Source organism: Narcine bancroftii, chromosome 1, assembly GCF_036971445.1.
Source record: "Narcine bancroftii isolate sNarBan1 chromosome 1, sNarBan1.hap1, whole genome shotgun sequence".
Classification (NCBI taxonomy): Eukaryota; Metazoa; Chordata; class Chondrichthyes; order Torpediniformes; family Narcinidae; genus Narcine; species Narcine bancroftii.
In genome coordinates this window covers 203,049,828-203,065,543 of record NC_091469.1, presented here as the reverse complement: position 1 = coordinate 203,065,543, position 15,716 = coordinate 203,049,828, and the positions used below count along the sequence as shown (strand labels likewise).

General features: G+C 43.9%; 1 protein-coding gene across 9 annotated transcripts in view; it reads right to left on the bottom strand.

Annotated features, from left to right (window-relative positions):
* Positions 1-13,242, bottom strand: part of LOC138738252 (nuclear receptor subfamily 5 group A member 2-like) — a 70,429-nt gene extending 57,187 nt beyond the window's left edge. For 3 of the 9 annotated variants that reach the window (XM_069888371.1, XM_069888375.1, XM_069888379.1), the window contains exons 1-6: positions 13,017-13,242; positions 6,291-6,399; positions 4,527-4,601; positions 3,810-3,928; positions 3,593-3,711; positions 3,185-3,326 (exon numbers count right to left, since the gene is read on the bottom strand). In XM_069888371.1, coding sequence (XP_069744472.1) covers positions 3,185-3,326; positions 3,593-3,711; positions 3,810-3,879 — 331 coding nt within the window. In that variant the 5' untranslated portion in view covers positions 3,880-3,928; positions 4,527-4,601; positions 6,291-6,399; positions 13,017-13,242. The remainder of the gene's footprint in view (positions 1-3,184; positions 3,327-3,592; positions 3,712-3,809; positions 3,929-4,526; positions 4,602-6,290; positions 6,400-13,016) is intronic. The other 6 variants (XM_069888376.1, XM_069888372.1, XM_069888377.1 and 3 more) reach the window with 6 other exon arrangements.
* Positions 13,243-15,716: the final 2,474 nt, after the last annotated feature.

Here is a 15,716-nt window from a genome sequence, read left to right as displayed (position 1 = left end):
TATATTTTCCATGTATTGTCTATTACTGACTATAATAAAGATTTTTTTAAAAATAGTAAAGCATGAAAATCTGCAGACACCATGAATGGCAAAGTCACAATAATGGATAAACTCAGCAGGTCAAACAGTGGATTTCATATAATTAAATTAAAGGTACAGTACATAGCCAATGTTTCGAGCTTGAGCCCTTTATCAAGGGAGTGGATATTTCAATGTTCAGATGAAGCTCCCGATTTCAGTATCTGAACTCTGTTATATCTGTCCAGGGAGGAAACTCCAAAGATTCACCTCCCCCCACATGAAGATATTTTGCAAATGAACCTGAATATCTGCTACTGTTATGTATCTATGATGTTCTGAATACCAGAGCTTAGCAAAATATTATTACTGGTTGAGCCCAAGAGGGCTTTGTGTTTCAATAAGGTCTCCTCTCCTTCTAAGCTGTAAAGATCACAGTCCTCACTCAGCAAACCCAGAATCAATCCAATTAATCTTAGCAGCCCTCCTTCTAAGATAAGTCCAAGATTTCTTCGGTAAGACGTCCAACACCATACAATACTTAAGATATAGTCTTCCTATGATCTGTATAATTTCAGCAGACAAAATCCTCCGTTCTCACACATCAACCATCAAGTCTCTGATGAATTCTAAAATGAATGTAATGTTTTCACTTGCTCCAAACAACAACACAACAAACCAGAGGTAACACGGTCTAACCTTGTTTATTTTTCTGCAAATTTATAAAGAGAACATTATATCAAATAATAATTTAAAGAGATCATACCTGTGATATCCACATAAAGCTGAGAAAGACACTTTAAAATTTGTCACTTTATTCATGACCAAATTCTACGTGCTATCATCAGATTTTCACTGAATCAAAAATATTTCAGATATAATTTCTAGTTGAATATAATCCTCAATAACTCCTGTATGTACAATCAGCTCAGAAAGATCATAGCGATTGCATGAGGCATAGGTTATCTTTACATCAAAAGACAAATAAAAAAAATCTGCTAATATCTGAAAATGCAGATAAAAATGGAAAAAAAGTTGCAAATGCTTTAGCAAAACAGGCTTCCTCTGTGGAGAGTGAAAAAAGATGAACTCTTCATGTCCAAGAATCTTCTTCAGAACTGATAAAGAGTCTTGGACCTGAAAAACACATATTTTCTTTGCAATGGTGCTGTCTGGCTTCAATGTTTACTGTTATAATTATGTATATCAGAGGTAGCTTGCACTTTACAATAATTTTGATGCAGTATGTAGCAAAACAATAGCATCATGAATTAAACTGAGGTGAAACAAGATCTGCCGCTGATTCAATCTGTTTTTCATAAGACCAACCTCTAGCCCTCCCATTACTAAATCAAATAAAGTCTTCATGCCAAGTCAGGCTGTGTAGAAAGCTCCTTTAATGAACACAAATTTCTTGAATGGTTTACTTCTGGTGGTTGTAAGGAGCACATAAAGCTTAGGTCAGGAGACTTAGGGACAATAATGACTCTGCAATCTCTTTCTAGGGCTTGAATTTTTGGTTCAGTTTGTTTCTTTCACTTTTCATCGGAGTTTAGCAAATTTAGTAATTAAAAATGCCAGTGAAGAGCTGTGCCTGCTTTCGAATCTGCACCTGAATTGATATTACTAACTATGACAATATGCACATTTTAAATCATATTAACATTCAAATCATTGACGTTATCAGGTCCCAACGTTGTGTAATTACACAGTGCACACACAACAAACAAACAGCATTGAGCAATCATTTACATGTTTATTTCTCGAGACCTGTGTGACATTCGTAAACCCAATGGAATGAAGATTTCAACCCAGAGAAGTTACATTTATTGCTGGTAGGGAGTTTATTGGTGAAACAAACAAAATCAATTTTTTTTTAAGTAGGCTTTGTCTTTTTTCAGGTAAACTGTAAAAGTCAGATGTTAATTAGTTAGAATTGGATTGCTTTCCAAGTGAATTGTATTTAATTTGTTTTAATAAATGTCTATATAAAATAGACAGTCATCAGACTATGATCCACAGCGAACAAAACTGGAGTAAAGTAAAACAATATTATGTCATATCAATGTTCAATTTCTCTCGACAATGACACGCCACTTTAATAATTTTCATTACTGTTAAAATAATGTATTAATGATCCATAACTAGCCATTTAATTTTTTTTAAAGCAACCACATCTTACACCACTTTTGTGCAAATGTTAGTCGTTTGCTTTCATTGTAAAAAATGATATTCAGTACCTGTTATTCTGATTTTATGATGTATTAAAATGTAGTGATTGGTTTAAAGATGAGGTGTTACATCATGAATTAAAAATTCTGGTGTCTAATAATTGTAAAATGCTACCATTGCTGTACAAACAAAATTCTAGTTTAACTCGTATTGTTAATTTACGATTAGTAGCACCTTCATGTCAACGTTATTTGAGAATTTCAATATCAGAAAAGTTAAAATGTTTGCCGATCATTCTTTTATCGGTCTAATGACAATAACGATGAAAATAAATTCCTTCTACTCTCACTTTTCACTGCCCATCTGCACGAAGTTTCATAATTTCTCACCGGGAAGATTAGGCAAGTACTGAAGTCTTCAGGCAAAGGATTAAAGAGGTGTATTATTGCAGGGAAAAGAACCTGCTGTGATGTATACATGAATCAAGCATTAATCTAGACTCAGTTCAACCGGACATCTCAAGCCTTTGAACATACCCAAATCTCGTAACATGAAACCGGAAAATCTGCAGTGCCCACACTAAAGTCACACTGTTTTCTGCAGCCGAATGAAGCAAAGACCATTAATAGTCACCGCGAAAGGCCTTCTACCTCTGCACACGCGATTGCCTAAAGGTCTCGTTATTCCGTGAATCTGGACACAGAAATAAACCAGCTCTCGGGTTCACTGGAATAGAATAATTCGTGCAGTCTGTATTCACGAATAAGAGATTTTTGTTTACTTCTAATTGTGCCACATACCATTTCGGTCATATACGTGTGATCAAAGTTTAATGTTTTAAAGCTTAATAAACCCACACACATTTCATTTCAATGTTCTACGACTTGTATGGAGCAACCATGTTGACTATATTTAAAGAACACTGACCATTGGTGAAGGTGAGTTTCAGGGTTTTCCTAACTTAAAACGTGGAAGAGGAAAGACGCACACTTACCTTCTAATCTCATACCCACTGTGAGGCACTTCTGAAATCTACAATAGGGGCATCTCTTCCTCTGGGTTTTGTCGATTTTGCAATTTTGGTTCTCCGTGCAACTGTAGCGCTTGCTGTTCTGCACAGTTCGCTTGAAAAATCCCTGGGGGTGGGGGGAGAAGGTGGGAAGTTGATGGAAAACTGACCCAGAAAGAAACACAACAGAAAGCCAAGTACCTACTCCCCAAACAGAAACGCAACTCCAAAACTGTACATGTTCGAAAGGTGATTAAAATTATTTTGTATGAATGTGCATTTTTTATCACTCTCTTTGGGTCGACTTTTAGCATGGATTCGGTCGGAAATTGTCACAGTTAATTGTTATAATTAATCTGGACCCACCGCAGATTCGGAGCATTGGAAACTCACCTTGCAACTCTCACAGGTCAGTAGTCCGTAATGATAACCTGATACTTTATCTCCACACACTGGACACAGTTCATCAAGATCGTCGTCGTAAACGTAATCCATCACCTTGAACTGAAGATCTGATCAGAAGGAATCAAACACAAGAAAGAGGGATAATGTACTGAATACTGCAGCCGCGGAGGTGAGGTCCGGTTCTAATCAGAACATCCAGAGGTACCTGGATATTCAAAAGTCTTCTTGCTTCTTTGAAGACAGTCATTTATAGAAATCACACTGTCACACATCATTTTGCCATGGAGACACAGGCCAACCCACAGACGTAATTGACAAACGGCCCTATCGAAGCAATCGATAACAAACGATTATTTGAGAACTCCCCACACTTTCACCGCTCTCCTCTATGGCACACTTGCAGCCCACACTTAAACCAAAGTAAAACTGACATCTCCCAGTTATCAAGTAATTGAATACAATGAATTTGAATGTAAAATAATTTAAATTCCAAAACGGTCCGGGGGTTGTAGGTTAATTGGAGCATTTGGGCGGGATTGGTTCGTGGGCCAGGCAGGTGTTGTACCTCTAAAATAATGTAAAATAAAGTGACCACTCGCCCGTTTGTAAAGCCAAATTCCTTAACAGAAACAAGCATTGTTATAAAAATACAATTTATTGTGGATGTCAGGACACACTTGAAATAAGAGTATTATTGATGTTACATTTGGGATCGTTGAATAAAATGATTGGTTATCTTGGCCCAAGTATTGCAGCCGTTAGATCCGGTCATGGTTTACGTTGTGTTTTCCTGAAGCGCAGTGAAGGTAGAACTTCATGAACGAAGATGTGCTTGACAGTCAGTGGCGACTCGGTGTGCCAGGAAAAGTTAAGATCCACGTACCGGCCTAAACTCCGAATAGAGAGGCTGATGGGACCTCACCTGTGCTGCAAACAGCTCTGGGAAGAGTGGAGTTGCTGGGGAACCAGTCGCAGGGTCACTCTGCTGCCCTTGTTTCTGCCGGAGTAAACGGTGAAGCTTTCAAACTCCATGCATAAGTTCCCCGGATCCCAGTCCCACGCCGGCCTCCCCGCGACTAGACGGGTATAAACCGGGTATAATTGCAACACATGAGCGAACAACATTAAAAAAAAATATTTTATTTTGTTTTTATAGACTCATAAAGCAATTCAAACAACCAATACCATCTTTTCCAGCATTCATATAACGTTTCCCCCTCCCTTCCCCCCAAACATACAAATTATACAGATACACGTACAAGGGGGATTCACAGCCCCCACCGAAACCGAAGAAAAAGTGACCGCGAGAGAACAACTTTAGTCCATTGTAGGATTGTCCCTCTTTCACATTTAACGTCTGAGTTCAATAGACCAGACCCGCGGGACACATCCCGATGTGGAATCGGGAGTGCGACTTCATAATAAACAGTTGTTTCATTGTTGATATTCATAAAAATAAGGACCTTGTCAACGTGCATGAAGAAGAAAGGATTTCAGTTTGTTGCTTATTACATTATTTTCATAGACCGTTCACGGTGAACTCCGATGAAGGAACTTTTGTATTCTGTGAAATACGGATTGGTGACACCAGTTAAAGGAAATTGAAGGCGAGAAAATTGTTGCAATGGTTCAGTTGATACTGGGCTCGCTTGTTAGAGCTGCGAAGATTCAGGTGCAAGACCAGTTTCTCTCCCCCTGTCGCCACCTGCTCCCCGCGCCCCCCACCACCCCCACACCGGAAACCGAAAGCGAGTGCACGGTGAAGTGTCTCATCTAATCAGGGAGAGAAAGAGAGAAGCCAGACCGGCAACCGTGTGAGGGGGAAATAAACCGTGAAGCGTCTGTTATTTGGATTGATTCGACGACTGAATGAACGGTGAGATTGAGAGTATTGAAATAAATAGGAGGTTTGCAGAAAGCAACGGGTCCGAGTGGGGAGAGAGAGAGAGAGAGAGTCAACGTTTCGGGTCGGGACCCTTTATTAAGCCAAATCAAGTTTATTGTCATCTGATTGCCCAAGTACAACTACGAAACAGCGCTCAGTGCTAAACACGCAGACGCACAACCAGACATAACGCACAAACAGACATGCAGAACAAGGATTCATACATGCAAATAAATAAATACAAATTGTTTGCGAGTCTGGGATGGTTAGTGGAAGCAGTTCCTATCGAGTCTGGGATGGGAAGGGAGCATAAACATGGGAGGGGTGGATCCGAGGTGGCAGGATGCTGGATGTATGAAGGAAGAAGAGGTGGAGAGACAGTGAGAGGAAGGACGGATGGAAACAGTGGATGGGGGTGTGGGATTCAATGTTGGCGCCCTTGTGTTTTAGGTGGTTTGGAAGCTGTACCTCCTCTGACCGCAAGACCCTGCAGAGGGCAGTGAAGTCAGTGGAAAAGATCAGTGGGGGTTCTCCTCCTCCCATGAAGGACATCTACAACACTCCATGCAGACGAAAGGCAATAAATATTGTGGACTCCACACACCCTTCACCCTTCTGGGGGTACTACAGCACCAGGGCCCCCAGATTGGGCAATTTTTTTCCTCAGGCCATCAGATTCCTGAATTCCCAGAACACATGTGCATAGAGTACCTTGGTAAATATACGTCTTAATATTTAATAGTTATGTGTTTAACTTCTATTTTAACATATGGTCCTGCAGAAACGCTATCTCGTCCTTACCGTGGTATGGACGATAAATAAAGATGACGACTTGACTACTCGGGTGTGTAGTTCCTCAATTTTACGTTGAACCCACCCTGGCAATGGATGAGGGCAAGGACAGATGGGTCTGTGCGAGAAAGGGGAAAGGAAGTGATTGGTAACGCGATTAAGGAGCGGGAGACTCTACGAATAGTCTTTTGAAAACTGATTCCGAACCCAATAGCTTTCTCCCAGTTACAAGAACATTTAGAGAATCGCAGAAAAATGTCTGTTTCCAGTCACCCTGCCCGAGACGTTTCAATTGCGAGGTTGGCGGCAGTTGTCTTGTGAAATCCATGTATTCAAACCCACACTGAATGTTTCAATCCAACCGAATTAAGCTATGTTACTATTTGTAAAATGTAGATCTACACGGAAACAAGCCCTTTCCTCCCCTCCTGGATTTACATTAAACCGCCCACCGGTATCTCGGGAGCACCCGCCGTTTTCGCATCGCTTGACCCGAACGTTACAATCTCCACCATCGTGTCAAAAGAATAAAACGGGCAACAGCCCGATGCTGGAACTTGGAGCAAGAGAAAACAACGTGCCGGAGGATCTCAGTGTGGAGAAACATACCCACCTTCTGAGTTCCTCCAGCAGATTTTTATCAAGCGAGCGAGGTTGCCCACACAGTCTCCAGCCAATGGGCAGAAGTCGTGAATGAAGTGAGTTCAAGTCACCTGATTTGGGTAAAGGCAATTTTATGACTGCTTGCAATGTGGACGGAAGTTGACTGGTTAAACTGTGCCTGCTGCATGGTGCCCATTCATTATAACATTTTCATCCCAAATGACCTGCAAAATGTTTCATCATCTGAAACCCAACGTGCCCGGTCCAACAAACATTCGTTCACTCGCGCCCCTCCCCGGGATTCAGTAAAGGGCGAATCGTGATTGACGCCAGGTGGTTGATTCTTCTCTCCAAACCCTCGCGCCTCATTGGATCGTGAGCGTCGCCTCAGCAGCCCAAGGAAGCTGGCTGCACCTGAGGACCAATCAGCAAGGGCGTGGAGCCAGCGCGTGCACCCCCAGCTGACGCGAAATGGTCAATCTCACCCAGCTGTGATCCAGTTGATGCGTTTTGACCCAGTGGCTTCGAGCTCCATGGGGTGACCGGCATCTCGCAAGTAGGTGAGGTTCCTCTCTCAGAAACTGCATTGTTTGGTGGGCGCCACTTCCAGTCCCCCAGGCAGTCCAGGTCCGAGCTCAGAAAGCCGAGTAGGTCGTTGGACGTGGGTGGCACTGCCCTTCGTGTGGTCCTTTGCAGGACGCGTTCACGCGAATCCCCGACGGTGGAAAAAAAGTTCGCACCATTGAGAGGATGGGACATTCCTGGTAGATTGACACAGCCTTCATTCACAAAGGTCACTCAAACTGATTATACTGCCCTTATGTCGCCACGTACCCACATTTCTTGTATCTTAATATTTATGGGATATAACCTACTTCGAGAAATCTTAAAACTTCAGTGAAAAATTCTTAAATGTGTGCGTGTGTGACCTGTTGGATTTACAAAATGGAGATAAAAGTCTGCAGATGCCGTTATCTTGAGTGAAACAATCCAAAGTGCTGGAGAATCTTGAGGCTGAAGGATGGTTGGTTTCAGGTTGAGACCATGTATCTGACCTACTGAGTTTCTCCAGCAGTTTAGTTTTTTGACTTGCAACACTATTTTTGATATAGCAATATGGCCTCTGTATATATATTATATATATCTCTTTTCTTTCTTTGGCTTGGCTTCGCGGACGAAGGTTGGCTCGTTTGTGGCTGACAAGTCCGATGCGGGACAGGCAGACACGGTTGCAGCGGTTGCAGGGGAAAATTGGTTGGTTGGAGTTGGGTGTTGGGTTTTTCCTCCTTTGCCTTTTGTCAGTGAGGTGGGCTCTGCGGTCTTCTTCAAAGTATATTGTATAAACATAATTTGTGAAATTTCCCTTAATGAAATATTTTACAGGAGTTTATTCTCTTTATATTCATTTCTTCATTTCAATGTTCCAAAGCCTGATAAGTAGTGTGGTTTTGAATGTGACTGATTTCAAAAATCAGGATTTTATTTATTGCTATATTCACTAGACAAACAAAAATCTTTCTTTCCTTTGCCCTGCAAAAGGGCAGGCCCTTTACTATTGGAGTCACTTCTTTAGCTAGAGGGTGGTGAATTTATGTAATTCCTTGCCATGGACAACTATGGAGGCCAAGTCATTGGGTATATTTAAAGAAGAGGTTGCTAGGGTCTTGATTAACAAGGGTGTCAAAGGTTATGGCCAGTATGCGTTGTACTTAACAATATTATAAAGGTTTCAAGTAATGCAGAAAATGACAGGCAGGCAAAATAGTGATGTAACCATATTCTGCTAGGTAGATAGTGTGCCCACAATCTTTCATGCGTTACATTCTTCTGAGGAAATAATTTTGCTTTTTATTGGGATACTTTCTAATACCATAAGAGATTTTTTAAAAACAGCCATTTTTCCCATTGATTCTGATCATGTCAGATTACACCCAAGCACTTGGCATCCACAATTTCTGGGGTGAACAACTCGTGAGAAAAAAAGTTGACTTTGAGAGTTGTACACTTATCTGTTCTCTGACCAACTGTCCTCTTCCTCACCAACCATCAACAATGATGCATCAACCACTAGCTTTTTAAAATGAAATATTGGGAGGTGGGCATCATTGACCAATGAAGCTCATTCATTGTCATACAAAAGTTGTGAGTCACTTTGAGCTCCTTGATACAACTAAGTAACGCCCTTAGCCATTTTGTTGTATGGTTGCAGGTCCATAAGACTTTGGAATAGAATTAGACAATTCAGCCCTTCGATCTAATCCAACATTTGCATCAGAGCTGATGTATTTTATCTCTGATTCCCTATTCTCCTGCCTTCTCCCTATAACTTTTGACACCCTTGCTAATCAAGAGCCTAGCAACCTCTGTTTTCAATATACCCAATGACTTAGCCTCCATAGGTGTCCATGGCAACGAATTCCACAGATTCACCACCCTCTGCCCAAAGAAATTTCTCCAATAATAAATGGCCTGGCTTTTCAGGGAAAAGAAAGGAATTTTTTTTTCTCTTTTGTGTATATGACAATAAATAAAATCTTGATTTATTAAAAAAACTTTGAGATCGGTCACATACAAATCCAAATTGGCTATGAATGGCAGATTTCTTTCACATGAACTCAATGAAACAGATGGAATATAATGATTTAAGAGCTTACTGAAACCATTTTTAAAAAAAAACACAATTCAGTTTTTAAATATGAATTTGACTGAACTAAATAATTTGTCTTTCACTAAAAGTTTAGGCTGTATTAATGTGATTTCTAAATGAATTAAAAGTGACAACAATTAAACTTGAAAATGAGATTCAGGTTTGCTTCCTTTGGTTTTCTGAAGAAAAATGCTTCATTTGTGTGTGGGATCTTTAACCTCCAAATATGTTTTTTTTATGGCTTTAGTATGACTTTCATAACATGGTACAAATGTAGGATAGGTTTCTGGAATTCATTAAAAATAAATGATTGATCCTGATTGCACAAGAATTGCTCATTCAGAAGACTTTAGATATTATTGTTTAAAACATATATTTGTTTTACATTTCATTTAATTATTTATCCAGGAAGCTAAATTGCATTTCTTTGGAAAAAGGTTTCAGTGATCATTTAAACTGAAACATCAGTGAACTGTAGATTAGGTAAATCGGATGAATAAGAGAGGGATATAAAGCATATCATTCTTAAAATTAGGCCAGACAATCTATCATATTAAGGTCTAGATTGTCAAATTAATTAGTGTTTTTTCAAGCCCTCAGTCTCCTTATCTCTGTTAATCAATTTTACTCTTTCCTTTTTTTAAATTGTGGCTCTAGCTTTTTTCAATCTATTTCTCATTATTTCTCTTTGCTTTTTACTGCCCCATTTTAGTATCTTTGCATCTTCATTCTCTTGTTTGTCATTCTCTTGTTCTTCATCGCTGAATTGCTTTACAAAAGTTCATTTACATTTTTCAATTTTGCCGACTCCATAATCTCTCGAGCTTTTGTCTTTGGCTTTGTTCCTGAATTATTTGTTTAATTCCTGGTTCTGTACCACTGGCCACTCTCCTGACTTTCTTTGTCTCCCATCATTGACCAGAAGATCTACAGGCTGGAAGTAGCTCCCCAGCACAGAAACATGGATTCCTGTCATTATCACTCTCATTCCTGGTGCGGTATCCTTTACTAAGACATAAATGTTTCTATTTATTCTAGATGCTTTGAAAGAATTCAGAAAGAACAACACCGGCAATGCATTGGATTTAAATTTCAGCAAGGTACATTTCAGCCTTTTTTTAATAAAGTGCATAAGATCGTATATTTGTATTCAATGTTAAAATTGTGGATTACTCTTAGCACTTTGTTTTCAATTATCTTTAAGACATATCTAACCTATAGAGTTACTAACAAATAAAGATTTGCCAGGAATTTTGCCAATAGTTTAAGTATTTGCATAATATTGCCATGAAATATATATTACTAAGGAAGAATATTTGTGACCTGTAAACAGGGAAGATTCACCTTTCAAGCTCTGTGAATGGAAAATGGTGATTTAATTAATAAAGCTAATAAATCTTTTAAAAGGAGCAAATCATGTTTGATGTAACTATTCTGTACATTGGGCTCACTGGAATATCATTGTATTGTAAATGAGTATTTTTAAAAAAAATCTCACTTTAAACTGCTTTTGGATAATTAATATACTAATGTTAAATTATGAATACATATTTCTCTCTTTAAAACAAAAATCCCTTTAATGAAGGGAAGTGACATTATTTTATCAATGAGATCAGGAGGACTCCTGAACTTGTGGTTGGGACACTAAAATCTGTTATCTCATTGAGGTGTTGATCAACTGTCAGCTGGTTCATTATATATTAAATGCAGTGTTTCATTTCAGTGTGGCCTTGCGGTGATTCACTCGTAAATTATAGTTAAATTGCATTCCTCAGAGGCCACTGAAACCTTCAAAGTTCCGTGCAGTTACCTTTGCAGATTATTGAATTCTATTTATTTATCAAAATACATTTGAAATTGAGCTTTATAATCAAAAGATATAAAGGAAATCTACAGACTGCCATGTGAGAAAATTCTTGTGCACAGATAATATTTTCAGTTGAAATCTTTTACCAGTAGCATTCTGAATTTGCTGTGTTTTCTTTTAAGTATATAATTAAACTAATTTAAATGTGCACATAATATTTATATTTTTATAATAAATGGCAAAATTAAGTATTTAGTTTCTTCAAGAAATATGTATTTAAATATAAATATGTTTGGAATTGCTTTATAAATTTATCCACAATTATTCAACAGATGCAACCAGAATTGTATTTTTCAGTTAGACATTCATGTGAATCTGCAATTTGAGAAAAAAAATCTTTACCAAATATAGTCAAATTATGTCTTCACAAAACTGGAATAAATATTTTTTTACTTAAACATTGTTACTCAATTAAAAATATCTGCAGTGATGCTATTGAAACACAGAATTTTAGTGAATATAACATTGTTTATCTGCTTGTTATAAAACAAGACAAAGTATCAACTAAGAATTGTAAGCATCGGAAAAAGGATTTAAACACAACATTATTTTTAGGGGTAATCATTTGCAGATCATCTAAAGCTCTCTTTAGATTAAATCTATAACTCTAGTAGAGTAAAAATGTTTGAGTACCTGAAACCTAAAAATTTGAAAAATTCTTTTAAAGGAGTACATTTGTAACAACAATTGATACAATGTATTTGCAATTTTATAACATTGTTTAAAGTATGTTATTTCTAGATGCTGAACAAGTAGTTCCGTTACAGTGTAGTGTTAACTTTTTTCTAGAATATAATGTGTTTTTATTGATTCACTTTTACATCTGCTATCACAGTATAACTTATCAGAATAAGCAAGTACCAAACTTCTAGCATTTTACAATGACAAAGTACCCTCACAATTTAAATGGTTACAACATTTATTTTTAAAAATAATCAATTTCTTTCCACTCCAAAATATACTCTGCATGTTTGTTTTGGTCATAACTAAAATGTTTTATGAAGACACCATTGGATGCAGTATAAAATTTAGCACTGATCAGGTTTAACAAATAAAATTTGCACAGTAATTTTATACATGCACGGAGAAGAAACTAATCGGTCAAATAGTGACTACAATTCTTCATGAGCAATGTGAATCCTGTAAATCAAACTCTTTGAACTGCAGTAATTTCACAAACCACCAGCCTATAACCAAATGCTTTAAGATAAGGTGATGTGTTGCTCAGAAACTTATGACTCTTTTGAATGTTCTCCCGCTGGCTATTTATATTTTATTTTCAAATTAACATTTGGAAAAAAAAGTCAATTTATAATATGATGGTTAGCATTTTACCAGGTAATATTTAAGAGATTTTAATCTTTTTTGTAAATATTCTAGCAGTATAAAATGTTGTAATTATTGCACCAAAGTGAGAAATCTCCATACAAATTTCAGTTACATTTGTCATAACTTTTTTTACATGTTTAAATTCAAAATTCCAATTCAAACTTCCTTGTCTATTGACTAATGTAAAGTTATAATCACTTAATCTGGCGTACTGTCCTTCATTTAACTAATTCTCTCTACAAAATTAAGATCTGCGTCAAAACAATCAAATATGTTTGAAAATACTTACTTGTGTCTGGAGGGGTTTGATTGATGGGTTTGCAAGAAACTGCCAAAGAAGGGCTATCAGACATTACTGCTTTAAGAGAATTTGCTCCAAACAGCTTCGCCTCTGGCCTAGTTAAAATGATCTTCAAATTTTTTTTTAAATCAAGAGAGTTGTAAAACTAAAATGATACGCTTGCAACTGAACTCTGATCAGGATGTGTGTCAGTGCTACAGTGAAGTGCACCAGTCAACTCGTGAAGGGGCTAATAGCGAAATAAGGGACCAGTCTAGAAATTTGATTGGCTATTCTGGTCAGGTGACCTCATGAGAGATAAGAAGTCCTAGTTACAAAATGACAGAAGTTTTTTTGTAAGAACAGATAATATAAAAGAAATAATTAACCAAATCTTTGGCGGGGGGGGGGGGGGGGGGAGAGAGAGAGAGAGAGAGAGAGAGCTTGAGAGAGAGAGAGAGAGAGAAAATGGGAGAAGTTTTCATAAACCGGGGGGGGGGGGGGGGGGGGGTGCAGGATTTTCAGATCTGTGGTTTAAATAGCCAATAGTTTGTTTCCAACAGGGATCCATGTCTTCAAACTAGTTTCAGTTTTGTTTGCTACCCTGTGAAGAATGGATTTCCCATTGAAATCTAAAATGACAGTGCACAATTCAATCTAGAAACCCACATCGATGTGTGAATTCACACAACTAGAAAAGGAACTAAGGAGAGCAGGAGCAGGAGAGCAGGAGCAGGAGAGCAGGAGCAGGAGAGCAGGAGCAGGAGAGCAGGAGCAGGAGAGCAGGAGCAGGAGAGCAGGAGCAGGAGAGCAGGGGCGCCGGAGCAGGGGCGCCGGAGCAGGGGCGCCGGAGCAGGGGCGCCGGAGCAGGGGCGCCGGAGCAGGGGCGCCGGAGCAGGGGCGCCGGAGCAGGGGCGCCGGAGCAGGGGCGCCGGAGCAGGGGCGCCGGAGCAGGGGCGCCGGAGCAGGGGCGCCGGAGCAGGGGCGCCGGAGCAGGGGCGCCGGAGCAGGGGCGCCGGAGCAGGGGCGCCGGAGCAGGGGCGCCGGAGCAGGGGCGCCGGAGCAGGGGCGCCGGAGCAGGGGCGCCGGAGCAGGGGCGCCGGAGCAGGGGCGCCGGAGCAGGGGCGCCGGAGCAGGGGCGCCGGAGCAGGGGCGCCGGAGCAGGGGCGCCGGAGCAGGGGCGCCGGAGCAGGGGCGCCGGAGCAGGGGCGCCGGAGCAGGGGCGCCGGAGCAGGGGCGCCGGAGCAGGGGCGCCGGAGCAGGGGCGCCGGAGCAGGGGCGCCGGAGCAGGGGCGCCGGAGCAGGGGCGCCGGAGCAGGGGCGCCGGAGCAGGGGCGCCGGAGCAGGGGCGCCGGAGCAGGGGCGCCGGAGCAGGGGCGCCGGAGCAGGGGCGCCGGAGCAGGGGCGCCGGAGCAGGGGCGCCGGAGCAGGGGCGCCGGAGCAGGGGCGCCGGAGCAGGGGCGCCGGAGCAGGGGCGCCGGAGCAGGGGCGCCGGAGCAGGGGCGCCGGAGCAGGGGCGCCGGAGCAGGGGCGCCGGAGCAGGGGCGCCGGAGCAGGGGCGCCGGAGCAGGGGCGCCGGAGCAGGGGCGCCGGAGCAGGGGCGCCGGAGCAGGGGCGCCGGAGCAGGGGCGCCGGAGCAGGGGCGCCGGAGCAGGGGCGCCGGAGCAGGGGCGCCGGAGCAGGGGCGCCGGAGCAGGGGCGCCGGAGCAGGGGCGCCGGAGCAGGGGCGCCGGAGCAGGGGCGCCGGAGCAGGGGCGCCGGAGCAGGGGCGCCGGAGCAGGGGCGCCGGAGCAGGGGCGCCGGAGCAGGGGCGCCGGAGCAGGGGCGCCGGAGCAGGGGCGCCGGAGCAGGGGCGCCGGAGCAGGGGCGCCGGAGCAGGGGCGCCGGAGCAGGGGCGCCGGAGCAGGGGCGCCGGAGCAGGGGCGCCGGAGCAGGGGCGCCGGAGCAGGGGCGCCGGAGCAGGGGCGCCGGAGCAGGGGCGCCGGAGCAGGGGCGCCGGAGCAGGGGCGCCGGAGCAGGGGCGCCGGAGCAGGGGCGCCGGAGCAGGGGCGCCGGAGCAGGGGCGCCGGAGCAGGGGCGCCGGAGCAGGGGCGCCGGAGCAGGGGCGCCGGAGCAGGGGCGCCGGAGCAGGGGCGCCGGAGCAGGGGCGCCGGAGCAGGGGCGCCGGAGCAGGGGCGCCGGAGCAGGGGCGCCGGAGCAGGGGCGCCGGAGCAGGGGCGCCGGAGCAGGGGCGCCGGAGCAGGGGCGCCGGAGCAGGGGCGCCGGAGCAGGGGCGCCGGAGCAGGGGCGCCGGAGCAGGGGCGCCGGAGCAGGGGCGCCGGAGCAGGGGCGCCGGAGCAGGGGCGCCGGAGCAGGGGCGCCGGAGCAGGGGCGCCGGAGCAGGGGCGCCGGAGCAGGGGCGCCGGAGCAGGGGCGCCGGAGCAGGGGCGCCGGAGCAGGGGCGCCGGAGCAGGGGCGCCGGAGCAGGGGCGCCGGAGCAGGGGCGCCGGAGCAGGGGCGCCGGAGCAGGGGCGCCGGAGCAGGGGCGCCGGAGCAGGGGCGCCGGAGCAGGGGCGCCGGAGCAGGGGCGCCGGAGCAGGGGCGCCGGAGCAGGGGCGCCGGAGCAGGGGCGCCGGAGCAGGGGCGCCGGAGCAGGGGCGCCGGAGCAGGGGCGCCGGAGCAGGGGCGCCGGAGCAGGGGCGCCGGAGCAGGGGCGCCGGAGCAGGGGCG